This window comes from Bufo bufo, chromosome 2 (genome assembly GCF_905171765.1).
Source record: "Bufo bufo chromosome 2, aBufBuf1.1, whole genome shotgun sequence".
NCBI lineage: Eukaryota > Metazoa > Chordata > Amphibia > Anura > Bufonidae > Bufo > Bufo bufo.
Genome location: NC_053390.1, coordinates 46,483,686 through 46,495,775, shown reverse-complemented (window position 1 = coordinate 46,495,775; position 12,090 = coordinate 46,483,686). Strand labels below are relative to the sequence as shown.

Below are 12,090 nucleotides of genomic sequence, written 5' to 3'. Positions count from 1 at the left end.
GTCAACGTTGCTCTTCTATCAGCTTGTATCACTCGGCCCATTCTCCTCTGACCTCTAGCATCCACAAGGCATTTTTGCCCACAGGACTGCCGCATACTGGATGTTTTTCCCTTTTCACACCATTCTTTGTAAACCCTAGAAATGGTTGTGCGTGAAAATCCCAGTAACTGAGCAGATTGTGAAATACTCAGACCGACCTGTCTGGCACCAACAACCATGCCACGCTCAAAATTGCTTAAATCACCTTTCTTTCCCATTCTGACATTCAGTTTGGAGTTCAGGAGATTGTCTTGACCAGGACCACCCCCCTAAATGCATTGAAGCAACTGCCATGTGATTGGTTGACTAGATAATTGCATTAATGAGAAATAGAACAGGTGTTCCTAATAATTCTTTAGGTGAGTGTATATGGTGGTCCTTATAGGCCCATACTAAAGGCACTTCTGGGGTGGATTTCAAGATTATATAACATAAGATGTGGTATTCTACAACTGGTTTTCTTGCGGACTCATACCGCAGAAGGCCTTAAGGCATCTGCACATCACAGATATGTAATAAGGCCGAGTGTACTGTAGAATAACACATTGTAATCAACAGGTAACCCTATAGCTGTTAATACAAACTAAGGAGACATAAAAGACTAAAAACACAGCGGGGTCCCAATAAACATCAGTACTTTGTATTTAGCAAGAAGAGTTCATGAACGATTTTATTTCTTATGACAGTGTCGCGCTCATTCTATGTCACTCCTCACTCCTAACCATAGCACAGACAGAAACACAATGAGCTTTTTCACGATTCGCTGGAGACATTTTGCTTTAATACGGACTGGAAAATTGACTTGGGACTTGGATTGTAAAAATACTGCTCTGGCCCTTATCCATTACCGTGTTGACCCAGACCTCCCAGGAATTTGAACTGACTCCCCGTTCGGTCATACAGGAAAGATTATAGCCTTTGGCTATTCCTGTTTTTCAGTGAGTCGTGTTTAATCATCGTTCCTTTCTTTCTAGACTTTCTAACATGTTAACACAGAAACAATGGAAGCAGAAGAATCCTTAGGGGGAAGTGAACATGAACACCTTTCTCTTCTACATTTATGTTTTATCAGAAATTGCTTCATGTTTCCAGGAGCACATTTAGTCAACGTGTGATGCAAAAGGTATACAAGTGGAGAATTGCTGTAGGAGACCTTAAGGTCTACTCCAATATATAAAGGAGTAGGGCTAATTACAATTAACCGGGCACATTGCCTAGTAGGATTGATCTTGCCGATTAAAACGATACCTGTGTTGTGACAATCAGTTGAGGCATTCCCAGGAAAAAATACCTTTTTTTTAAACGCAAATGAGGGGTTCTGCACGATGAGGGGCGTGGCCTAGCCCATCATTGCTCCTCAGCTTCTCAGCTTTCCAGTGCTGACCACGCCCCCTCAGTGCACTGAAGCCTTCAACGGCATGATAAGTAAAAGCTTTTTTTCTCAGGAACACTGCAACTGATTTTCACAAGGAAAATATCATTTTACTCAGCAGGATCAGCCTTATGCCTGGTTTACTATAACTGATCCTGCTGATCGGTGCCCTTTAATCATTGTATTATGACTAGTTCTTAAACTCTGGAATACACTTTTTGCTTCCATTCCTCATTATTTTTTAAAAGGAACCTGTCACATTTATAAATCAAATCTGAGCATCATGCAGGAAGAGCTGAACAGTTTGATATATAGTTTTCTGGGTGCAGATACAGTAGACCGTATAATTTATTACTATAAACCTCTGTACTTTCTATGCTTAGTAGTCCAGTGGGCGGACTTACTCAGTGATTGGCGGCTTTCTCTGTATTAAGCAGAACCACCCACTGAGCATAAAAAACAGAAGCTTAAATTAATAATATACTAAATAGTTATAATAACTATATTCCTACAAAATACAACTCCCAGCATGCCCTAATATCTGTAGGCTGTGCAGGCATGCTGGGAGTTGTAGTTTTGTAGCAGCTGGAGGGCCACTTGGTTGGGATCCCTGGTACATACCAATCTGCTCAGCTCCTCCTGCTCTTTAACAATCTGCTTGCAGACTAAGTTGCTTTTTGAATGTGATAAGTTCCCTTTTAAGGTCTTGTTGTTAGTGAATGAACTAGCAAAATGGGCACCGTTCTGTGGTAACTAGACCGGGCCACTATATACTGGATAGAGGTGTGTATTTCCAGTGCCTGGTTTCAGCGCTGGAGCTTCTGAAAACAGCTGATAAGTGTCTGACCATCAGAATAGGCCATCAATAAGTAAGTCCTGTAAAATCCCTTTAAATCGCTCCATATATATATATATATATATATATATATATATATATATATATCGAGGCCACATGCACAACTTGTCATCCTCCATGCACTTCTTATATGCAACTCCGTCACACAAATACCTTGCAAAAGTCCAAGACACCGGAGATTCTTGTAATATTCCAAAGTTATTTGTCTCATCAATAAAAAAAGGCAACATTTTGGCCAAACAGGTCCTTTGTCAAGCTTTAGCCCTGGCTTCATTAAGGCCCTGTTTGGCGAAAACATTGTCTTTTTATACTTTACGTGGCTCAGACATTTTCCAACTTCAAACCCGGCCTTAAATCACATAAATTGATACATTCCAATTTTGTTTCTTTAAAGACTTCAATTTACACTCAGAAGTTACTTAAAAGGCCACAGAGACAAGAAATATAGCAGAACATCACCCTTCTTCACCTCTGGCAATGAATAAAAGGCTGGCTCATTCTTAACCAAAGGGAAGAAAGCTCTCAAGACCCCGGCACAGTGAAGAGAAAGAGCGTGAGATGATTGCATTTAGTATTTCATTATCGCTTAAGGTCAAGGTATAATAGGGAAAATCACAGGAATCTTGTTAGCGATTTTGAACATTTTTGTGATAGTTTGTGTTGCTGAGCACTGATTATGCAGTATAAAAAAATAAAATGAATCAAATTAAACATAACTGCAACCTCTTTCCTGTTTGAAATTGTCTGGCTTTTGATGCCTGTAAATATAAAAATTTCAGCATCACGTTAATTGGGTGAAATAATTCTTCTTCTCCTTGGCAACATTTGTCCAAAAACATGCAGCCACCTTGTGAACCTGAAAATTCTTCTGTATTTGCTCATCACAGCCATGCTAGTGGCTTTCCACTTTTTAAAGGGGTTGTCTAGGATTGCATTGTTAGTTGAAAGAGGGAGAGTCCCCTGTCCAGAATCTGCTTTTTCTAGACAGAGTCAAGATTAGCTGCAAAGAACATCTTGCTCTCTGGAAGACCCAAGTGCAATACACAGAAAGTCTACTGATTTCAATGGAGAATGTGTAATACTTTGTTTCTCCAGTGGAGGTGCTGCAGGAAAAATGATCACTTAGGTTTCCACACAGATTACAGCTGAGCTTGGTCAGTCCCAAAACCAGGACAACCTTTTCATCAGGGGATTACGCGTAGACATTACAAACCCTTTTCAGAAAAAATGCTATTTAAATAGTGTTTTCGAGAGTTAAAGATACTGCAGCAATTGGTGACCTTAAACGGGGTATATCAGAATTTTACTATTGATGGCCTATCCTCAGGATTGGCCATCAATATCTTATTGTGAGGGGTCTGCATCTCCCGCAGATCAGCTCATCTGGGATAGCTCCCATGCCGAAAGTTGGTGCTGGAACTACACAGCTCCATCCATTCTGTAGTGGACGGAACTGGTTGAAGTGAATACTGCAGTAACCAGCTACATCCACCACACAATGGTTTCGGCACCAACTTCCGGCGCTACCCCACATCATCTGATTGGTGGGTGTGTGGGGTGTTGCACCCTCCACCACTGATTAGATATTGATAGCCTTTTCCAAGGACAGGCTATCAATAGTAATATCCTGGAACAGCCCTTTAAAGTGTAGACTGAAATATAAAGAATAACATGTACAATGCATTTTGGTTTGTAGCATTTATAGCATTTTTAGAACTTTTTGGGGGGCTGTACCATTTTTTTTTTTTTTCAAAATGCAGCATGCTCTGGGTACAGTGTTTTTCTAGAAATTTTCTTAAATGACATTATGAGACACAAAAATGGCCATAAAGTAAAATACACTAAAAACACCATAAATAGCTTGTTACTTGTAGAAACAAAAACATTTTAGAATGTGGTGTTTTTTTAGGCATTTTAATAACACTAAGAAATAAGACTTTGTGAAGGAAACCGTACAATGCTTTTTTCCACTAGTGCCTGAAGGGTTGTTCATGTACTAAGCATTTCAAAGTCTATATTGCTCCAGGAGAAAGAGTATGGCAGTGGACCTTATGCTTTGGGGTCACCTACATTTGTGAAAGTCAAAAAGTCTAGACCCCTCGTTAAATAAGTAAATAACCGTTTGGGGCTACTTCTTAGGATGTTTGAGCCCTTGAGCTCTAAATTACTACAGTACTGTCACTTATTGTACCAGATAAAAAAAATAATACAGCTGTTACCCACGTCACTGATTATCCTCCGATACTGTTTTGACATTGCTCCAGTCTCCACCGAAATTTTCTTCTTAGCTTGACACACAGGAATTTACTTGAAGTGCTCCCTCAGTGAATAACTGGCTACAGCGGTGTCCACCTCAGCCAAAAGTTGATAGAGCGGTCATTCCAAGGTATTTCCTGTGTTTCAAACCGAGAGCAGGAAGTGGAGAGAAGCTTGGAATGCCACCAGCAGGAAATCGTGAAGTGAGTAATGATATTCTGACCATTTTAAAATATATTCATCTACTTGGAAAACTCCTTTAAAGACTAAAAAAAAGTTTTAGATTATATATGTAGCACCTAGGGGTACTACAATCTGTACAGAGTTTACATGGTTATGGATTGTGTATTGTATCCCAGCAAGGAATGGATGACAAAGGTTGGCAAGGAACAGGGCTAACCACCCTGTTCCTCCCCTCTTGGTAGTAGTGGTCTTGGCCTGCTCCCTGCCAATAGGCGGTAGGTTCCTGTCCAGAGACAGAAAGGAGAGGAAGAAACCCACAGAGCTCCTGCTCCTGATACAGATTCTCCAGAGAGAACCAAATCTATTCTTCTCAAGTAAAATCTTGAGACTCCAGGCAGCGGCCTGAACTTCTAACTTCAGCATTGTAGACACTGATACGAGGTGTGGGGTTACAGCCAAGCCACCTACATCACCAGACTACCACTAAGCCATTGCCACCTAAGTGCTGAATTGCCTCCAACCAACCTGCCTCCAGTGAGGTAGAGAGCATTTGCACTTGTATTTACTTAAAGTTCTACTTTGCACTTAGTAAAAGAGACTTTGTAACTCTGGCTTCCTTCTTCAGTACTACACTTTCATTGCACCGAATCTCCAGGGATTCACCATGACACAACACTTCAACAGGGCCACTACTACTCCCATCCGTTGGAGGTTGCGGTGTATGCTTTACAAGACATTGTAAGACTGATATATAGATGAATGCAACCTACAAAGCATTGTACACTAGAGCAGGATGATAATAGATAAGGGATAATGCCTTCTATTTTCTTTGTGTCTCTTGAAAACTCATCACATTGATAATGACCAGAGAATCTATTGCTCCTCTAACAAATGCCAACAGGGGTTCATCAAATAAAAATGATCACAATCTCAGGCACTGAGCAGTTGTCATCTTCTCCCCATGACCGTTTTTAATACGCCGGATGCTGAATGCAGCTCGGGACCACAACAGCAGAAATAAGGCATTATGGATGCAAGGAGCATTACACTCCGAGCAGTTCCCTCCGTCCGGCCACCAGGCATGGTTTATCGGGTTTGGTTTATTACACCCATATTGCAAAGAAATTCAACCTGCAATGCAGGAACGTAAAATGATAAAAATGCCATTGTGCTTTTTTTATCACCTCCATGATGGAGCACATCTTTTTTTCTGCTTTATAACTTTTTTCTGTGACATTGTTTAGAACTATTTTAAATCAGACACTGAGGAATGAAACTTTGCAAAGTTTCCAGACTTTTGTCTTCAAGATCTATGGAGCTGTGTATAATATTGCGAGAGTGAGGCTAGAGAGCTTATAACATACGGGAGCTACTTGGTGAATTAAAGGGGAAATTGAGCAAAATCATTAGATGATCGGAACTGAAGGCATCTGCTGGGGTCCCAATCATAGGGTTGAGAATGCCCAAAATGAAGGTCGATAGAAAACCAATTCATAGGAGGATTATTTTTACAGAGCAGTGCTGAAGGCTGTGACTGCTTCATGAATTGTAACCTCTGAATTTTAGAATTCTGAAATGGCCCTGGAAAAAAAAATAAAAGTGGCCCTATGTTGTAGGTGGGTTCAAACTGACAGAAGACAGGCCAAAACAAGTAGGCAGGAACAACCGAAATAGGCAGGACCTTCAAAACTGTAGTGCAGCACAGAATACCACCCCAGCACAGCCAAATACCACAGGACAGCACACAATACTGCCGCCCTCATCACAGTATTTAAAAGGGGTTGTCCGGGTTCAGAGCTGAACCTGGACAAACCCATAATTTCCCCCAGGCAGCCCCCCCTGACATGAGCTTCAGAGCAGTTCGTGCTCCAATGCTCTCCCTTGCCCTGCGCAGGATCACGCAGGGCAAAGGCTCTTTTATTTACTATAACACACTGCCGGGTGGAGACTTCCGCCCAGCAGTGTGTTCAGTGACATCACCGGCTCTGATGGACGGGCTTTAGTGCTGCCCTATCCGTTTTCAAGCTAGGGCAGCGCTAAAGCCCGCCCATCAGTTACGGCGACATCACCGGGCTCACTGCTGGGCGGAAGCCTCCACCTGGCAGCCCGAAGGAGAGCCCGGTTCGTCACTGGAACTCCACAAAATGTCTTTGCCCTGCGAGATTTAGCGCAGAGCAAAGGAGAGCATCGGAGGATGAACTGCTCCGATACTCTTGTCAAGGAGGCTGCCTGGATAAAATTCACTGTATGTCCGGGTTCAGCTCTGAACCCGGACAACCCCTTTAACTGTATCACCATCATCAGGACAGTAATACAGTTGAGTTCAAGAGGGCACCTGAGGCCGTTGAGCATCAGATCATTATGTACCTGGCCTGCGGCCATCAAGAGGGTTTGAGTGGCCCCCTGGGCATCAGCCCACTGGGAAATTTCCCTGTAAGGTCTCAATCCCCTGTATGTATCTACCATTTTTGTTACATATTGTATATGTTATTATATATCTATATGTCAGTACATTAGCTTATGTACTAGTATGACCAGCAGCCCTGGGGTCCTGCAATGAACCCTGAACTGTAACTAGTTATAGCCTCCATTGCATCATAGGGAATTTCCTTGAAGCAATCGCATGGGGGTTCTATCTTAATTTATTCCTTTTAATGAAACAATCAATGCTGAACACAGCATTCAAAGGGTTAATCTGCAGAGACCAGACATCTCCACTGTTTGAGTGGGATTGCAACTGTGTACTATAGCTGTTTTCCGGCTCCCGAAGGCTTTGGCACATGATGGACTAGCAAGATCAGCATGATGAGTATATTGATCCTGATGACAACTGTTGCCACTCAGGCTAATCATTCTCATGGTGTCCTCAATGAATTAGAGTAACAGTTAATTTATTTGGGCCCCTGGTATTTACTTTATTCTATGTCAGGCTGGGGTTTCTTTGACCCACTAGAGGAGATGGTTCAATCTATACAGAACATGTGGTCTCCATTTATAATTACACTGTAATTTTGGTTGTTACATTGTACACACAGGACATATCATTGATATCTGATCTTCCCATAAGAAACAGACCCTAGTAGTAAATAATTACTCCAATATCACATGCAAATTGGTTTTTCTTCTACTCCAATTCCACTTACAGATGAGGTTGTCATCTACTCCAATATCACCTCCAAATGGGGTTGTCTTCTTCTCCAATATCACCTCCAAAAGGTGTTGTCTTCCATTCCAATATCACCTACAAATGGGGTTGTCTTCTACTTTAATATCACCTCCAAATGGGGTTATCTTGATGGGTTCTTTGTCCAACTACAGAGAAATTTAGGGACAAATTTATTAAGACCGGCGTTTTAGATGCTGGTCTTAATAAAGCCCTATACCTGGTGGTGGTTCTGCCGAAGTTATGAGGAGGCGCAGGTTTCTCCATAACTTTGGCGCATCCAGCGCCAGTTGTCATACAGTTAGACCTTTTTCTATGCCTGCAACAGGCGCAGAAATTGATAAATGAAACAGGCCTGCCAGCCCGTCCCTTTCCCTGCCCAGGCCACCCCCACAATTTTAGAACTGGCGTGAGCAGGGAGAAATCGCAGATTGAGGCGCACCTAAAAGTTGAGCCGCAATCTGCGCCTGAAATACACCTAATGTAGTCATATTTCAGTATAATAAATGACCCCCTTAATGTTTACCCTTTCAAGCTACATAGGGAACTGTTAAAACTTGGATTGCAGAAGATCTAAATATCTAATTATCTACATTTTCTACAGACCACTATAATTTCCCTTAATAAAATTCTAAAAACAAAAATTAGTCATTATTCTCACACTCTTGGGACAAAAGCTTTATTAGGGTCTGCTAACTAACCTCCAGTGAAGACCTACTCCACCATGCTGCCATACTGTTTGTGTGGCACACCCTATAGACCTTGATACTTTGACATGTATCCATAGGTGCCTATATAGGCTTCCTATACCTTTGTCATTTCTTTCACTTCCTCATTAAAATGGAGTATATAAACACCAAGCTCATTTGGTACACCAGGGGGCTGATAGACAACCCTTATAGTCTAGTCAAACATGGGTTCTTATTCTGCATGATTAAACTTTGATTTATCTTATTAAATGAAATATGTTCTATGTAGACAGTTATTCTAGATATTTCTTTTCAGATAAAGGAATAAAACTTCATATTAACATTGACTGTCAAACCATCCTCCTTGCTGTCTCCAACCTATAAGGAAAGCATTAGTCGAACTAGACGTCATTGCAAACCCTTTGAGATTAAAAGCTGTCATACAACACTTTGCCCTGCTAAGTCAGATAATTGGATTCCATGATTGAAGACTTCCAAGAACTTTAGTGGCTGGACATAATACATTGAACTTAAGATGTGTGATTGACATGCTGCAGTGGCCCACATCATTTATTCATTTCTAAGGGAAATGTACGCTTTTCCAAGCACAGCGTATTTTCCAAGTAGAATTCATTGTTAAAACCAAAAGGGCCTACAGTTCACTTAATTTACTACTGGGTGTTCTTAGTGTTGGAAGTGGGTAGATACCTAAAAAATAACTGGATCTATAAGTTCTTAAATCTTAGATGGTGCATAATGGTCATGAATGGACGGGATAAAATATATTTTTCTATTAAAGGTATTTTTTTATAAAGGATGCCATAAAACACTAATTATGAATTGGTTGGTGGTTTCTCTAGGGACCTTCCGAATGGTCCAGTTTTAATTCTTGTGCTGGTTGAGGGAGTCACATGAAAATTATGGAAGCAGTGCCAGCTCTTCTCCAGATTTTGGACTAAAACTGGCCCAATTATATGCAGATATCCTGAAACCATATGTTGGTAAGACCACTTTAAGGTGACCTTGGGTGTTGGCAAGTAGACTTGCATGGTCTGAGTAACATATACATTTGTTTGATATGCTGAGATAAACTCTGCAAGCTCCCTTTCTCCTATAGCCATGATGCAGAGCAGCCATACATGTATTGGGATATCCCACTGGTCCCTCAACAGTAGATATGGGGGAAAAAGGGCCAGGTATGTTCCTTTTGTTCTCAGAGCAGATACTATAAGCTGTCTTCAACCAACATAGGTTTACTCCTCTCTCCACATTGAGAACTCATGCTAAGTCAAACATTTATGAGGATGGGAGAGATCGAGGATTGCTGTTTAGCAGAGAGTTATCTTAAATGCATGGCCAACTTAAGTGTCACAGTAATTCTGTGGTCCTAGCCCTAAATCATAATCAAGGATGAGTGGCATGTGCCAATAAACCAAACTATTTAGGTTTTGAGTATTAGGGTAGATAACTGAATATTTTGCTCTTTGAAGTAAAGTCTAGTTTGGACTCACATCTAATAGATGGGAGTCCGATTTCTGGAACCTGAACTATGTGAAGAACAAGGAGCCCGAATGCCCAACCAATCTGGTTAGAAAATGAACTGAGAGATAATTGACAGAATCAGCCAGGCCACTGCCAACTGTGGAACTACATGTATCAGACATCTATGGCACCCAACGTACTCTCGAGAGATGAGCAAATTGTTTCTAAAATTATGAATTACTACGCAAATTTTTCAAAAGGTTCCGTCCCTAACAAATCAGAAGTTTGTGTGATTCAATTCTGGAGAATTGAAGAAAAAGCAAGAGCGGGAGACTTTTCCAGACAATCAGAGCACTTTCTATTCGGTTAGAATTTATTTGGTCTATACATTTTTCATACCAAAAAAAAATATCCCTGTTTTGGAGCACCTACCTTGAGAAGGGCGACCCCTGAATCAGGTGTTGGGACCTGTCTCTATTCTGACTACATGCCCCTCGATCTAAATGATTTTTTTTATATTGCTCACTCATTCTTGACGCATTTCGCCATTGACTGTGACCGTCTTGTTTGGCAGCATGGCTGGTTTCAAGTGAGGGAAAAGGGCAATGGCTCTGTATGCTGTGGAACATGGTCTTTTATACATGTTCTGCTCTAGATTTAAAAAAAAAGAAGAATATTCCTGTAAGTAGTCAGTGGAAAGGGCAAAAATAGGATCCCTTGTGTTCAGCAACCCTGAGTCTGGTGCATGGCTGCCAAAGTAGACCCCAAAAAGAAGCTTCATCTAGGAGAACACCATTCATCAGAGTAGAAAACTGCCACAGAACAACTTTGCTAAGCACTACCCCTATGAGAAAGTGAACAGACATTCATAGATGGATGGGAACCATTTGAAGGACAGACAGTAAAGTAAATGCTCATTTTTGGCACCAGATCTTACTGCCTATGGAAATGGTTAAATGCCCCTGGCACCCACCACACTTTAAGATGTTCTGGTCATAAAGATCTAAGCTGTGCACTCCACAGACTGGGAATTGCAGAATGTGTTAATGAGAACAGAATTGCACACCTCTGGTTATTTGGGAAGACTGCAAAGTGTATCTAGAGTGAGATTACTACCATCATTGCTACTGCCTATACAAAGTTTTTGGGAAAAGCCTATTCTGTAATATACTTCAGAACTGTGCCCATTGCTGCTATATGTACTGCTACTCCTATAATCTATTCAGTAAAGAGCAACTTTATTTATTCTAACCAAACGGGCCTGGACATTGACTCCACTATCACCCACTGTCCCTCCGTCCACACCTGCTCTCCTGTCTTGCAGCCTGCCAACCTTCCTCCAGGCAGGAGACCCCCAAAAAGTCCAGAGTGTGCCTCATTTAAAGAAAGGGTGCTCCTTCCATCACTGAATGGCCAAGGGAGCATGAAGATGAGGACTGTCACTGTGAGAGCTATTTCCCCCATCATTGCCATTACCACTACCACCCTGATCCTTTCACTTCCCCCCTGGTCTCACTGTAGGAATTGGTCCAGAATCGAATTTTGAGCAATTTCTTCATCTCATATCTCCTTATTTCAGAAACTTAGGACATTGCTTAATTTATTTCCATCAATTCCTTCTAATTTACTTTTATAGAGACTTGTTGAGCACAAACACATGTACCCTACTTGCATTTATTCACAGCCACTTACCTAAATTCTCAATTGAATAATAGCGCTGCTTGCTATCCACTCTCACAGTCTCGGCATAGGGGCTACCGACACCGTAGCCAATTATATACCCTCGTACCACAATGTTAGGGTTTAGTGGCGGAGTCCAACTCATAATGATGCTGGTAGTCAGAGGCCTGACGTGAAGAGAACTGGGCTGGTCTGGCACTTGGGTTTCTACAAGTCAAACAAAAACAACATTAATATTCTATTGACTTTCTCATGGGAGCCTACAGCCTGACTAATACAGTTTGATCATTGTGTGAATATGGAATGTTGTGTTATAAATAGATAATCTGGGCTCGGAGACCAGGCGCCTTTAGTTTCATTTCGGTAAAGC

At 41.4% G+C, this 12,090-nt stretch overlaps 1 protein-coding gene across 1 annotated transcript in view; it reads right to left on the bottom strand.

Annotated features, from left to right (window-relative positions):
• The window catches only part of DCC (DCC netrin 1 receptor), a 507,302-nt gene that overhangs the window by 119,616 nt on the left and 375,596 nt on the right, over positions 1-12,090 (bottom strand). Inside the window, exon 17 of the mRNA XM_040419605.1 lies at positions 11,733-11,927. Coding sequence (XP_040275539.1) covers positions 11,733-11,927 — 195 coding nt within the window. The remainder of the gene's footprint in view (positions 1-11,732; positions 11,928-12,090) is intronic.